Source organism: Pelecanus crispus, chromosome 1 (genome assembly GCF_030463565.1).
Source record: "Pelecanus crispus isolate bPelCri1 chromosome 1, bPelCri1.pri, whole genome shotgun sequence".
Lineage (NCBI taxonomy): Eukaryota > Metazoa > Chordata > Aves > Pelecaniformes > Pelecanidae > Pelecanus > Pelecanus crispus.
Window position 1 is genome coordinate 48,154,829 of NC_134643.1, and position 14,540 is coordinate 48,169,368.

The following is a 14,540-nucleotide window of genomic DNA, read 5'->3' on the forward strand; positions in this document are numbered from 1 at the left end:
CTGACACTGTCTTACAGAAGTAGTAGGACAGAGGAACCACTAAAAGTATATTACAGGACAGTGCAGCCTTGATCTGTTAAGAAATACAACTGTGACAATGATTACAATTATGTTAGTTTTAGGATCTAGGAAGTAGTGTACTGAGTGGAGAAGAGAAACAAACTGACAAGAAGTTTGAGCAATGAGAAATGAAGGAAGAGGAAAGAGGAAAAGCAGGTTTTATTTCTTCTCCAGGATGAGGGCCTTCTGTTAGTTTCATTCTAGTTATGGTGCCTAAAGAAAAGCCAGTTGAGTTGTGTAAATTTTACAAGACTTCAGATCCTCAGCACTAAATGCAAGAAACAGAATTAAATATTTACCGGATAAAACAAAACATTAATGAGTAAATATTAAAAACTGAGCTACTGAGAAGACTAAGAAATGCTTTCAAGTTAAAATTTCAGTAATTAGTTCTAGCACCTTGGATAGCTAAATGAGTATTTTCTTATGTAAATAAGTAAATTGTTATAACTCTAAAAGATTCTGGTGCTTTTGTGTTTATGACCTGCTGGTTTATTTAATTGAAAAAATAAAAACAAAACTCTTCTGTTTTGTTCTTAGATTAACTGAGCTTGTGCCCTTAAATTCATTTGTATCTTTGGAAAAGCTCGATATCAAAAACAACTGCTTGTCAGGTGAGTTGTATAAAAAACATAAAACCCCATCCAAACAAGAACTTCTTAATTAAATTGTAAACTTACTTGAATTTGATCGTTCCCACTTATTTATGAGACATTTATACAGAAAACATATAAATATTTTCCAAACATGGATATTATAGATATTAATTATAACTGTACTGTGTAGGTAGCAGAATTGCTTGTAGTACTTCGTGATTTTGGTACATTTTATTCACATGAAAGTTTTTATGAGAAATAATATGGTTCTGCATTCAAATTTATATTTAATTTTCTTTCCTACTATAATACAGACCTTAAAGGTGTCATTACATGCTTAAGTGGCTGTCATAAACTAAGGGAGTTGTCACTCAGTGTAAATCCTCTTCTCCAAGAAAGGAATTGGAGGTAAGAAAATGAATTAATTTGCTAAATCAAAAAATCAAAATCAGCCAAAAACTAGGTGTACGTACGTTAGTTAAATAGTAGAAAGGAGGTAAGTATGAACACTACCACAAATTGGAAGAGAATTCTGTGAAAATAAGAAATAAAACTCAATTCTGTGGTCTTTATTTTCTGATAATTCCAGTTTGTGGTTTCATTTAAACAAAAATCTTGATGTTTGACCTAGCACTTGGAACCTTAATAAAGAAGTAGTTTGTGCTAAAACTCAACAGTGGTGTCTCATGCTGTTTAACTGTTATACTAAATCAGTATTTTTCTTTATGACAATTTCTTCAGGCAAATGCAGAATCTATAAAGATGACGTAGGCCTTCTTTGTGCTGTTTATTTGTATCTGCTTCGTCCATTGATCACAACATCTTATTTTTCAGCATGAATTCTGTTGTTCCTCTTTACTGACAAGTTTACCACCTTTAGTAACTTTAACTTTCTGACTGAGGTTTTGTCTGACCTTTATTATCCTATTTTACATTTCATTAGAACTTTTGCACAGACATGACCACCCACTCAACCTTTTTCTCCTTCTCTTTCATCTGTTCTGTTAAAACCTTTATTTTTTCTCTCATTATTAAAGTTCCTACACTGCTTACTTGCCCTTCTCAGAACTGTCAATTTCTGACTATCACATAGCTTCTTAGAGTGGTTCTCTTTCTGCTTTGCTGTCCTTGTTTTTTTTTTCCTTATTTACTCCCTTCCATCACTTCATCTATTCACTGCTTAACAGTCTTGCTGCTGTGACAGGTTCACACTGCACATAGCTAGAGAAAGGGTGGTGTCTATAATAAATGTATCAAGGAATCCTTGGCTTAGCATCTTTTAAGGAAAAAAAATTTAGACAAAAAAGTCAGAATGAATGGTTGATTTTTCCTTAGTAGCTGAAGCTTAGATTTTTTTCTTGTTCTAAGAATTCCTTATCTTTACACCAAAAATTAATAGCTCTTATGATTATTAAAGAGAGACAGATGTAAAAATAATGCTGTTCTTTGCCCTCCAGTGATGTATAATACTGAAATAAGAATCTGAAAAAAAATTAAAGATTTGGTCCTAAAGACTATTATATGTGTATATATAAAAAGTGGATAGGGTAGAAAGGAAACTTGACATATGAAATGAGATGCAGTCACCAGAACCCCTGAAATGAGTAGTTGTGATAGGATTGTATTTGTAAGCCATGTGAATAAAATTGTGCATGGATAGTTTTTTTGTATATTTTTTTGTATTTTAGTAGAAGTCTCCTGGTTTCTTGAGAATTCTGTGGTCTGAAACCCCATATGTGGGCCAATGCCATCAAAACTTAAAGCTGTCTGAGAGAATTGCTCAACAAAAGTACAGTAGTGCTGTTAATGTGAAGTGTTCTTTCATCTTCCTTAGCATTAATACTTTCTAGTCTACAGGCCTTCAAGAGCAGAATGACAAGCTGGAAATGCAATTTCAGATCTTTAGGTGATGTTCCAGAATACATGTGTTGAAACAGTAGAGTGTCTTTTAGTGAACTCTTACTATAATTCCATTAAATGTACAAAGAAGCATTTAATCAGTAAGAATTTAAATCATTACCAATTCTTTCAGCTAAGGAAATCAAGTACTTATCTAGGAAAGTGTTGACATAATAAAATGTCTGAGGAAATGAAATGAGACACAACAGTTGAACTTTCATTTTGGATGTAATTAAAACAGGTGACTGAGATTTTTTTATTAGAAAAAAATTTTTTTTTTTTAAGCTTAGCAATTTTGAAGAATAACCAAAATTGTGCCTTGTATAATTGCAAGTCATTTAAAGGTGAAGCTTTACACTACAATGTTACACAAGAATATGTTTAAATAAATTGTGTTCACATTTGCTATATTAGATTGCCTAGTATAACGACAGCAAAGTTTGGGGTATGTGTGTTTTGGAGTATGTGTTTTACTAAGAGAAAAAACAAAAACAAAACCACCCTTACATGTGTATCTTCCATTAGAAGATTTTTGTACAAATTTCTGATTAGTATTCCAGTGGAAAAAACCCTATTTGAAATTTTTAGTTGGAAACGTTTGTGTAGTTTAAAAGATAGCTGTACAAATACATTCTTGGTTGGTTGGTTTGTTTTTTAATGAGCAGACTTATTTGCACTCCCATGGTTCCTGCAGGTAATTTTGTGAATAAAATTCAGTGACTGTGACAATATTTTAAATTCACACTTGCATTGTTTTAATTCCCACTATTTTATAGAACTAACTGTTATTTCACTTGTAATCTGGAGGGGAAAAGCTTTCTGAATTCCAATTTAACTGTAAGAACTGACACTTTAGATTGCTTGACCCAATAGAGCTTTCATGATTAGACAAGAGATTCATTTGTCTAAAGGATTTAAAGTATGGGATACTATAAAATATGGATTTGCTGAATACAGCATTGACCGTAACTTCAGGCAATATGTTTCAGTGAACTTTACATAACCCCTTGATACCAACAAAGGAATTAGTTGTAAAATTTCCCAATTGGTTTCATACTTTCATGTCCAGCCAGCGATAACACCAACAAAAGTGAAGTAGTAAGAAATTGTTTTTTAAAAATTAAATCCTTGGATCAGTCTAAGCACTCCTAGGGGAATGTGTTTCAATGCTGTAATGATTAATAGAGCCTCTTAAGTGACAGAATATTCACCAGGAAGTTTTCACTAAATGAAATATTGACTCAGCCCTTCACCAGGAGAAAACCAGCTGGAAAAACTAGTGTTGAGATCCCATAGCTCTAAGACACAATACTTCCAGCATCAATCAACTTTGATATGGCACTTTTTTGATGTATCACTATTCAACATCTATCTAAACCCATCGTTTTATTCCAAATGTATTTCAGACAGTGTAATTCTTACATTAATGGGCAGTAGAGAAGGAAAGTTTTATATTTGCAAAAAAATAATATTCCATTCTCTGGAGCTATATTTGGGAATATTCTAACTCAGTCATAGACACTTTCTCTGATTTTAAATGTAGTGTATATCATCTGAGCTGAGTAATAGTCCTTTACCTTCACAGAGAATAGTCAGGGAGTTCTAAAATTTTGAAAACAGTGTTATCTTTTTTAATAGTAAGGTGACTTTCTTTCAAGAGTTCGTACATGTTACTTAAAACTAACTTAATGGAAGTACTGAGTGTAGATGTATTGATTTAAATAATTTTGCAGTCTTGAAACTTTCAGCAAATTTGGTCTGGTCTAAGAAATACATGAAACAAGGTTGCAGTACTAGATTATTTTACAATAACCTAAAAGAGAGAGCATTGACGATACTATTCTTTTAAATCAGTAGGTAAGTTTCTCATACATATTTTTTCTTAAACCAGTGGCCACAACTGTCCTCTTCATAGCAAGGAAATGTCATCTCTACTGTCATCCCTTTCACTGACCCAAGTTCAATATTTCAAAAGTGGATTTTTTTCCTGTTAGTCATACTGAATATCATATTGCTTTATGTGGTATATCCAAATGCTAAAGGGAGTAAGACTGACAATGTTTAGTATTCTATGCAGTTTTTCAATTTCAGCCTTTCAATGTGTCAGCAAAATCAGTGCTGTATCTTAATCCTATGACTTAGTTTGCTGTGTTACCTACTAATCAAATGCATTACAGCTGCCTCTGCACAAATGTGTCAAACTTTCCTGTTATTGTTTAAGTAGGTAAAATGCTAGCTCTAGTGAATTGAGGATGTTGCCATTGACCTCCCTGGGGTCAGTATTTCAGCAGTGGTCTTTATACCAAAAAAGAATTAAGAAATGTTGCTAAGTTCTGTGGTTTATTAAAGAGTAAAGTTTTAGTTAATACATAAGCATATGAAGTAAGGACAGATCTATACAAATACTTAGAGAACTATCATCCTGTTCTGACTTGTTTTATGATTGTATCAATAAAATGGGAGTTTTAGCATCAGGATTTTTTTGTAAAACTAATTATGTTTCTTTCTTTTCTAAGGACTTCCTTGTGTAAGGTCCTTCCTAGTTTACAGTTTCTTGATGGTGAAATCTTAAACTATCACACTTTACCCACAACTGAAAGAATCAAAAGGTCAGAATCAAGAACTTTTCTGGAACTTTGTCAAGTTCAAATTGAAGAAAATGTTCTACTGAAAAAAAAAGCTGCTGAACTGGGGTATGTATGTGAACAAAAAATGCGTTCAGAAATATGTTTTCATGTATTGTTAGTGTAGTTCTTCGTGTCTTATGAATTTTGCTTAGCTTTTTCGCTGGAAATGTATTATGTTGAGAAAGAGATTAGAATTGTTGACTTCAGTGCAAAGAGTATTTCAGACAGATATGAAAATATGTGAGCCTTGACTTTTTTTTGGTTAACATTGAGAAAACAGGTGGTTCAAAACCTTCAGTTAGTAGTAGTGGAATGAATTCATACACACAACGTAGTACAGTGGTATGCAGGAACAGTACCTTAAATCCTGAAAGTGGTATAATCATATTAACATGATTTCCAGCTTTAGTGTAATCAAACCTAGTTTGGCTATTTGTGCAATGTGCTCTATTTTTTCCTGCATTTGTTTTCCATGTCTGTATTATTCACATTCTAAATGATTGCAAAAGTTTGGACCTCTTTTCTCTTAAAGCAGTGGATCAGATGGCCCTGTTTACAGGTCTTTGATTTTGTCATACTTACTACCTTTATCATTATTACTGTAGTTAGTTGCCCAGTGACTTCAGCTTAGACATTGCAAGTGGTAATTTATCATTTATACCTGCTATCTTTTCACCACTTTGCAATATCTAAATAGCTCAAACTTCTTGTGTTTTCGCACTTGGTAATATTGCTGGTTTTCTTCTTTCTTAGTTCCTTTTCATTTCCTAGCAGGTTCACAATGTGCTTGTAGTCCTTTTAATATCCAACTTGTCTGCTGATGTTTGGAAAGATAGTTTCCTTGATCCTGCCAGGTACTGAACATTATCGCAGAGCAGGTGAAGCATGTGTGGCATTTTACAATGCTTTAGTCTGAACTTCTCCTTGTGTACTTTGTTGGTTCAGGAAAAGTACCCACATTTTTTTCAGAATCTAGCTGTTTTGCATTTACATTGTAAGCTTGTATATCCATGGTGTCTTATTACTGCCTAACAGGTTATTACATTGATGTATTATTGGTTGTTACTAAGCTGCAATAAAATCTTCATAGCTCACAAAACAGATTTATTTGAAAAGAGGTTCATATTAAGAATTAGACTGAAAGTAGTTTGGCAGAAATTATATAGTGCAGTTTTCTATGACAGATGTAATGTCTAGCTGCCTCCTAGAACTCATGTGTTTCTCCATTAAACCCTCAAGATATGTCTTCTCCACTTCTGTGATTTTTGGCTTCTGGTTTGCAGGTGGAAAGCTGATACTTCCTAATCTGTTTACCATTTTGAAATAGTGTTCTTTCCTTTCTTTCTTAAAAGGAAAAAAGGAGAGGCAAAAAAAAGTACTCCTCCTCCTTTATGGTAGAGAAAATTTTCTTATGTTTGTTTGAGATTTAGGACCTGTTTCATCAGTATCCTTTGCAGAAAAAAATGCCAATCTTTAATTAGGATATGACTTGTGAAAGAGCTGTAGCAGAATCTAAGGACCTAACTTGCACATACATTTCTGTAAGATGGTAAAAAATGGGAGGGAAAGATGATATTCAGACAATGTAATGGTTTATTTAACCATGGCCTACATGAATGGACAGCTAGACAGGTAAGAAATTTGTTGGGTAGTCAGGCTTAGACCATCCATTAACTATTAATAGATAATGGCTCGTGCTATTTTCTGGAGGCTGACATGTCCTTCTGACATCTTTATCAAAGACCTGGAGCAGGAGATGGAGTGCACACTTACCATGCTTGCAGAAGACAACAATTTGGCAGAAACTGTTTACATGCCTGAGTGCAGGGCTACCATTCAGAAGGACCTAGACAAGCTGGGGAGACAGGCCAGTCGGAGCCTTGTGAATTCCAGAAGGACAAGTGCAAAGGTCTTTACTTTGGAAGGAGTGACCCCTTGCAACAATACAGGCTGAGACTGGTTGACTGAGAAATGTCTCTGCTGAAAAGGACCTTTGGATCTGGGTAGATAAGAAACTGAATGTGAGCCAGCAGTGTGCCCTGGTACCAAAGAAAGTTAAGAACATTCTGAGCTGTATCTACAGGAGCATAGCCAGTAAGTTGAGAGAAGTTACTCTTTCCCTCTCTTCAGCCCTTATTAGCTTGCATCTAGAATACAGTGCCCCATATTTTGGGTCACCAATACATAAAAGGCATTGATAAACCAGAACAAGTTTCGTGCATGGCCCTTAAGATGGTCAGGGAGTTCAAGCACATGCTCAAGAAGACAGAGCCAGGCTGTTTGCGGTGGTGCAGAATAGGAGGATGAGCAGCAAGGACCTAAGCTGAAACAAGAGAGGTTCAGACTGGTGTGGTGGGTTGATTCCAGCCAGTAACTAAGCACCTATCAGCTGCTTGCTCACTACTGTCCCCACCAGTAGGATGGGAGGGAGTCTCAGACGGCCAGAAGCAAGAAAAACCCGTGGATTGAGACAAAGGCAGTTTAGTAAGTGAAAGAAAGAGGGGAGGGAAGGGAAGGAAAGGGCGGGGTGAGGGGGGAGGCAACCAAGTGATGCAAACCAATCAGTCACCATCTCCCACCAGTAGACTGATGCCCAGCCATTCTCTGAGCAATGGCTACCTTGGAAAGACTTCCCCCTCTCCCCACCAAGTTTTATTGCTGAGCATGATCACAGAATCATAGAATCGTTTAGGTTGGAAAAGACCTTTACGATCATCCAGTCCAACCATTAACCTAACGTTACCAAGACCACACTAAACAGGGTAGACTAGACTAAACCATGTCCCAGAGTGCCACGTCTACCCGTTTTTTGAACGCTTCCAGGGATGGTGACTCCATCACCTCTCTGGGCAGCCTGTTCCAATGCTTGACCACCCTTTCCGTAAAGAAATTTTTCCTAATATCCAATCTAAACCTCCCCTGGCGCAGCTTGAGCCCATTTCCTCTTGTCCTATTGCTAACTACCTGGGAGGTAGGCCAAACAAGCCAGGATGCTGTTGGCCTTCTTGGCCACCTGGGCACACTGCTGGCTCATGTTCAGCCGGCTGTCGACCAACACCCCCAGGTCCTTTTCGGCCAGGCAGCTTTCCAGCCACTCTTCCCCAAGCCTGTAGTGTTCCATGGGGTTGTTATGACACAACTACAGAACCCAGGACTTAGCCTTGTTGCATCTCACACAATTGGCCTTGGCTCATTGATCCAGCCTGTCCAGATCCCTCTGCAGGGCCATCCTACCCTCGAGCAGATCGACACTCCCACCCAGTTTGGTGTCATCTGCAAACTTACTGAGGGTGCACTCAATCCCCTCAGTGATATTATATGGCATGGAATATAGTTTTGGTCAGTTCAGGTGGCTGTTTTGGATGTGTCCCTTCCCAGCCTCCTGCCCACTCCCAGCCTACTTGCTGAGTGGGACAGAGAAGGCCTTGACTCTGTCCAAGCACTGTTCAGCAAAACATTAGTGTTTTATCCATACACTTTCAGTCACAAATCTAAAGCACAGCACCGTATGGGCAGCTACAATGAGAATTAACTCCATCCCGGCCAGACCCAGTACAACTGGACATAAGGAAAAACCTTTTCACTGTTGGGACAGTGATGAATTGCAAGAGGTTGCTCAGAGAGGTTGTGCAGTCTCTGTTCTTGGATGTTTTCAAGACCTGACTGGATAAAGCTCTGAGCAACCTGGTCTGATCTCAGAGCTAACCCAGCTTTGAAGCAGGAGGTTGGACTAGAGACCTCCTGAGTTCCTTCAGTTGAGAATTTTTCTATGATTATGTATAAGTTTTGTTTGAAAGAGCTTGCAGATATTTGAGAAGAACAATAGCAGGAAGAAGAAATTAGGAAATGTCTCTTCTTTCCTAAAAGTATGGTTTGGATCGGGGGAGGGAGGGTTGTGGGTTCTTTAAGGTTTTGAGAATTCATTCACAATCTTTTAAATTGGTAAATTTAATGTGGTTGAAGCATCTTGTATCAAATTTAGTCTTAAAATTAATTTCCTGTGTGTTAAAGCCCTCTGTGTTTTATTTTGACTAAAAGTACAATTTATGGATGATTTGAAAGCTGTTGAAAACTGCAGTTCATAAAAACTCCAAACAACTTGTTTGTATGCGAGCCTTAACAGCATAGCTATTATATGTACTTACTCCAATACTTTGACTGAATTAATGTGACGTTGCTAAAGAACAGGCCAACAACATAGAGCAAACTTCTGTCTGTTTCACATCTTGCTAAGTTATGAGCCCCCGTAGGTGCGACCTCAAGTATGTAAGCTGCCAAAAGTAATCACTGCTTGCTTCCCTAATCCATGTTTCATACACCACTGCTGCCCAGTTAAATTGTCCGTGCTGTTTCTGCCTGAAAATTCCCTGTTCTTGCCATGCTTAAGAATGAAACATATTTTAAAATTAAATTTTTCTATTCTAATAAATGGTTTCTGTCACATAATCTTTAGATGTCTTGTAGTGAGTAATCATATAAAAAAATAATATGACACCTTGGCTGCAGTAATTTGCTTTCAGTCATCAGATATGCAGATGTCTGGCTAGTGGAACTTGAACTTTATAAATACTGTATGTATAATACAGTGAAAATTACAGGAATTTCATAAATGGTATTGCAGGAGAGTGACCTCTTCCACATGTTTGTAAGAGACTTACGTAACCTGCAGTTGAATATCAGTAATGACGCTTATAGAAGTTTCCCCGAAGACAAAGTAGACTATTACAAACAAAAGCTCAGTTAAAATTGGAGTGTACTATTTGAATATTCCATGTATCAGAATTATGAAAATCACAGTAGAGACGCAAAGGAAAAACACTACGTTAAGCAAAACTTTAACTAGCACACAAAGGGGTGGAATATTATTTATAATTTAGCTACAGTGGCCAGAACAAAAATGCCATTGCTGATTAAACTGGCTTGTTTTAATCCTTTTTACCTCTGTCCCTTTTGCCTCCGAGAAGTGTGTTCTGCTGACTTTTCCATATAATTTTTACTGTCTCATTCTGACAAAATGATTCTCTTTGAATAACCTGGCAGTCATTGCAGATGCAATTGCTGTAGGAAATTCTATACAAAATGTGTCAGCTCTGTAAGGAAGCTTCCACTGCCACCTTAAACTTTCTAAATGGCAGCATTTTGGCTGATTTAAACTCCACTGAAAGGCCTTTATGGATGAATAACTTGTCCTTTTCCATATCTGTTAAGTCAGCCTTACACTTCCTAGGTGGTGTCAGTGAGGGTTTGCTCTCCCCACCTCTACTCTTCCCTCCAGACACTGCATGTGAAACTGAGCAGGGTTTGGTCTAAATTTACCAAGTAGACAGGGATGGATAGTCTTGGTGGATTGATGTTAGGGCTGAAGTTGTAGCAGCCATTAATAAATGCCTGACTTGAATATCCAAATAGATGAAAATCTGATTCTAATGCTTTTATCTTTCCTTAAAGTCCCTGGAAAATCCTAGTGCAAGTTGAGAGGTATCTTTTTGGTAAGAAAGTTACAGGTAGCTTTCTGCATTTAGCATTGGTTTGTGAAAGTAGTATCTTGGTCTTTAGGTACTATCGGGGCCACTATTCTAGCACATTTGTACATTGCTATGAAAGACCCATCCCTTTCTCTTCTGGCTTATTACCCCTTTCTCCCACTGCAAAAGCAGTGCATCCTTTGTGGCCATGCTAAAATTTACATACGGCATAAATTACTTTCACTTGTTAAGATCAAAACAAAGCTGTGGGTAGCCATTGAACATGAGGGAATGCGCTGGTCAAAGCTGGAAGTCATAAAAATTTTGCTGTAGCAAGAGCGCCGTATTCATCTACATTTCATTACATACTAAGCAGCCAGGCAGCATGGATACATCAGGATAATCCCATTTTTTGTTTTGTCTAGATGCCAATTTATGCTTAAAACCTTGCTTGTGTCTTAACCAAGAAGCAATTCCAGAAGAGTTAGTGTGACCAGACCCCTTGACTTACAATGCCAAAAAAGGTCTGAAAGGCAAACAACCAATTTACATTAACTGAAAAGGAAATATTGTGGTATCAAAAATCTTAATACTGTCATATTTCTTACTTTGTCTTCTCTCTTTCCTCACATGTGTTTTTTTCCATTAAAGAAGTAAATCAGTCCTGCATATTTTCCATTTTAGCAGCTTCCTTTCTGTGGTTTGAATAAGCGGTCTTCAGGAGCATGTCTCTGGTATCAAGAATGCAGTCCTTTTGAGACACTGAGAAAGCTGCAGCGCATTGATAGCTCTACCCCAAGCCTGTTGAATACTTCTTTTTTCCTCTCCAGACCTACCTGAAATCTCTGTTCATCTAAGGAAACCACCAAGCTGGCTTCTACCTAGCACTCAGGCCCCATCTTAATATTTGTTGTCTGTGCTTTGGACCTTCACCTTTGCAGGAGAACCCCAAATACAGTTACAAAGCTACTTCATTGCTCATAATTCTGTGAGATGTCACTACATCTTACCTTATAGTTTCTTGAAACTTAGTCTGATCTGACTGCCTAAAAGGAAAGCCACTGATACACAGCGGGCAGCCTAAAAATCCTACAAAATCAGAGCATAGTTGTGGATTGCCAAGGAATGTGTCAGCTGCGAGATAGGGTACATGCCCTCAGCAGCAAGACTATATTTTGCAACCACTGCTTGGAAAAGCTGCCCAAAAGCAGCTTCTGTGAAAAAAGTAACACATGATTCCTGGTGAGCACACACTTACTCACTGCCTGAATTTTCAAGTGTCTTCAACCTCCCCGCCCATTTCTGCTTGCTGCATTCATAGCCACTGGAAGGGTGAAACAGCTGCTCGAGGTGCCTCTGCACCTGTCAAAGGAGAGGATGCACAAGTATCCTACTCTGTTCATTGTTATGGTATTTTGTTTTTCTTTGCTTCCCTTTTTTTGAGAATGAACAAGTATACTCAGGATATACTTTTCATGCAGAAGTTTATTTTGCCCAATATATAAAACATTCTGGAGTTTTTCACAATATTTTAATGCTCAAATAAACAAACAAACAAACAAAACTAAAACAAACCAAAGGGAAAAAATGTGGGAATTAATTTTGGGTTCTTTTTCTTTTATTTTTCTTTTTTTTGTCTTTCACCGTAGTATGTTTTTTAGAACTTTGGTAATATTATACCAAATTTATCTTATTAAATACTTTAACTAATTTAAAGTATTTAACTAAAGTATTTAACTAATGCTTTATTTCATATTGAAGAAATTACTATTCTTACTGTCTAGTAGGAGACAGCTAGAATTTGTTAGATCCTTAAGCAAATATATGCATAGGTTTAAATCTTTTTAGGAATTGTCATATTTGTGGAATTAACAGGAGTAGGAGTAATGTTGTGTAATCGTCAATCAAATGTACAGCTAATGCACAGTGAGTTGTGTAATTAGGCTGCGTGGATTTGGCTTCCAATTTAGCCATTCATATTTTGTCCAAAAGCACCGAAGTTGCACTAGCAGAGGAAGAGTTGGAATCTTTTTTACTCTTGTAAAAGATCTGATTCTGTATGTTCTTAAAAATCTGAAAAGTTCTTAGGTGGACTTCACTAGAGGAAATAGTTGTATAGGTAAAGAGTCTTTTCACAATAATACTGTATAAAAGTTTCACCTTTCAAGAATGATGAACAGGAAGGAAAATTCTGTTATTCAAACTGTAATCTTAGGAACTGATTTTTCCAGACTCCCAAGAGAATTGATCTTATTTCTACTTTTTCTCTTGGATTGCTGACCTGGAATTGACTTTATGCTCCTGTGAAAATAGCACCAAATTACAGATCTCTGCATCTATCTATGCTATCAAAGGAAAATGTTTTTGTGATTCCAAAAGTACCTGCTACCTAATACAATGGACAAACACTGTCCAAATACAGGCAGCCTTCTGAATCTGTAACAATTAGTTCATATTTGCTCTTACTTATCCTTGTCATTTAGATGGTGTAACACCAAGAACGAATGAGAGCCAGACTTTGTAGATTAATGTTGCTTCAGTCTAGCACCTTCCCTTATATTGATAAAAAAATCTATACTTAAAAGTTTCTGTTTTCCTAAATTTTTCCTAGGCATTGTGGTTTGTTGGTTGGAATCTAAGTTTGGGGTTTGTTGCTGTAGTTCTAATCTATATTTTAAAATTACTGTTATTTTTATATTAACTTTCATAGTTTCCAGATAAAATTGGATTATTAAGGCTATTACAGGATTTATAACAAAGTTGCCTCAAATCATCTAAAATTTTTGGCTTCGTATGCCTCTAACCACACAGAAAATTAATAGTGAAATGCATGCCCTAGTGTTTATTTCAAACAGACTGAACCCTTTTTTAAAAAAAATCAGAGTAAAATAAGCAATCTAATATATATGAGTATATTCTAAATACTGCCAAAAAAAGAATAATGCAATTAAGATTGATAAATACTGAAACTGGTTTTCAATCAGAGTAATTGCTCTTCACTGTAAGAATATGGAAACATGTAAGGATACTTGAAAATACATGATAGTTTAGAAAATAATAGAGGGAATATATTTTTTAAAAAGCATTCTTACAGTCTGAAACACATGTAAAAACATTTTTGTCTTTTTTTAGAATTGCCTCTTCTATTGGTTCTGCACAGGGACAATGCTGGTATTTTAATCAGTTGATGAAACTTAGTATTAAGCATCGATATGCACATGAGTACGGTGAACTAAACATTACTGACAGAGATGGACCAGAAGCACTGCAAAATCATTTAAAGCAAACATCCACTGGCTGCCTACAGGAAAATAACCTCTTTATCATGGGTGCGACAGAAAATAAACAGGTCTTGTTGGATCCTTCTGAAAGATGGATTACTACTGGCCATATTCAGGCCACATTCATTAACTCCTCCATACCTGTGCACCAAAAGGAAAATAAAGAAGATCAGAGAGTGAAGCAGAAGAGCACTGAATCTTGTATTAATTACAGTGAGGAGAGCAAAGGCAACAATAACATGTCAGCCCAACTCATGTTGCAACAGTCAGTGATAGCAGCAAGTAATACGGGAGGAGATCTTCAGCATTTTGAGAATGATAGAGAAAGGTAAGGCAGATGTCAGATTGCTTTCAAATAGGTTATACGGATAGGCAATAGGAGTGAGGATTTCTTGTTTAAAACAGAGGTACAAAACTTGTAAGAAAACAATGTTTTTAAGCTCATTAGACAATAAAGAATTATTTTAAGGTGATGCGCACTAGACTTCCATATTAACAACAATCCTTTGTGGTATTCTGTCAGTTGATATATTAGAATATAGATAAATATATACTTAAAATAATTTAAAAATACTGTATTGTAAGAGAATTTGAAAACTTTCTCTTCATCTC

General features: G+C 36.4%; 1 protein-coding gene across 1 annotated transcript in view; it reads left to right on the top strand.

The window, feature by feature from the left end:
- The window catches only part of LRRIQ1 (leucine rich repeats and IQ motif containing 1), a 114,019-nt gene that overhangs the window by 23,615 nt on the left and 75,864 nt on the right, over nt 1-14,540 (top strand). The window contains exons 12-15 of the mRNA XM_075725825.1: nt 601-674; nt 971-1,064; nt 5,072-5,248; nt 13,780-14,256. Coding sequence (XP_075581940.1) covers nt 601-674; nt 971-1,064; nt 5,072-5,248; nt 13,780-14,256 — 822 coding nt within the window. The remainder of the gene's footprint in view (nt 1-600; nt 675-970; nt 1,065-5,071; nt 5,249-13,779; nt 14,257-14,540) is intronic.